The following is a 1337-nucleotide window of genomic DNA, read 5'->3' on the forward strand; positions in this document are numbered from 1 at the left end:
CTGCCACCATGCCACAACCTCATTTCCTCCTTGTAACCTACCCTGCCCAAGGCCACATAAACCCTACCCTCCAATTTGCCAAGTGTCTTGTCCGTATTGGTGCACGCGTCACCTTCACCACCAGTGTCTCCGCCCGCCGCCGCATGACCAAAGTCCCTTCGGCTCAAGGCCTATCATTCTTCACCTTTTCGGATGGCTATGACGATGGGTTAAAGCCCGGGGATGACAAAGACCACTACATGTCTGAGTTCAGGCGTCGAGGCAAAGAAAATCTCAATGACCTTGTAGTAAGCAGTGACAACGAAGGCAAACCGGTCACTTGCATTGTTTACTCTTTGCTCCTACCCTGGGCTATGGAGGTGGCGCGAGAGCATCACATCCCATCAGCTATGCTTTGGATTCAACCTGCCACAGTTCTCGACATCTACTATTATTACTTCAATGGATACGAGGAAACTATTAAGGGCCAAGCTGGTGAGTCCAAGTGTCCAATAGAGTTACCAGCGCTGCCACCGCTTGCAAGCCGTGACCTTCCCTCCTTCGTAGCCGCTTCAAACGCTTACCCTTCAGCTTTGTCATTATTTCAACAGCAATTTGAAGTACTTGCAGAAGAAACGAACGCTAGAGTCCTTGTTAACACCTTTGATGCTTTGGAACCCGAGGCATTAAAGGCTATTGAAAATTATAAGATGTTCGCGGTCGGACCCTTGATCCCGTCTACTTTTCTAGGTGGAAAAGACCCGTCGGATGGTTCCTTCAAGGGTGATCTTTTTCAATGTTCAAAAGATTACCTCCAATGGCTAGACTCAAAACCAAAATCAACTGTTATTTATGTGTCATTCGGAACAATTGCTGTGTTAGCAAAGCAGCAAGTGGAGGAAATCGCTCGCGCTTTATTAGCCAGTGGGCGACCGTTCTTGTGGGTTATAAGAAATCAGAAACAAAATGGAGAGCAAGAAAAAGAAGAAGATAAATTGAGTTGCAGAGAAGAGCTTGAGCAGTTTGGAATGATAGTTCCATGGTGTTCGCAAGTGGAAGTTTTGTCTCATCCGTCGTTAGGGTGCTTCGTGACGCATTGCGGTTGGAACTCGACCCTGGAGAGCTTGGTTGCCGGGGTGCCGGTGGTGGCTTTCCCTCAATGGACCGATCAAGGAACGAACGCGAAGCTCATCCAAGATGTGTGGGAGACGGGGGTGAGAGTGACGGCGAACGAGGAAGGGATAGTGGAACGAGGTGAGATTAATAGATGCTTGGATTTGGTCATGGGAGACGGAGAGAGAGCGAATGAATTAAGAAGGAATGCTGAAAAATGGAAAGATTTGGCAAGGGAAGCTGCC

The 1337-nt window shown here is 48.4% G+C and overlaps 1 protein-coding gene across 1 annotated transcript; it reads left to right on the plus strand.

Annotated features, from left to right (window-relative positions):
* Positions 1-6: 6 nt before the first annotated feature.
* On the plus strand, positions 7-1331 carry LOC110428923 (phloretin 4'-O-glucosyltransferase-like; the record flags this gene model as incomplete). Its single annotated transcript, XM_021444845.1, has 1 exon — positions 7-1331. A coding segment is annotated over exon 1 (1323 nt), but the record flags the coding sequence as incomplete, so codon positions are not given.
* Between the last annotated feature and the right edge of the window lie 6 nt (positions 1332-1337).

This window comes from Theobroma umbraticum, unplaced genomic scaffold, assembly GCF_002168275.2.
Source record: "Theobroma umbraticum cultivar Fairchild unplaced genomic scaffold, ASM216827v3 scaffold_4469.0, whole genome shotgun sequence".
NCBI lineage: Eukaryota > Viridiplantae > Streptophyta > Magnoliopsida > Malvales > Malvaceae > Theobroma > Theobroma umbraticum.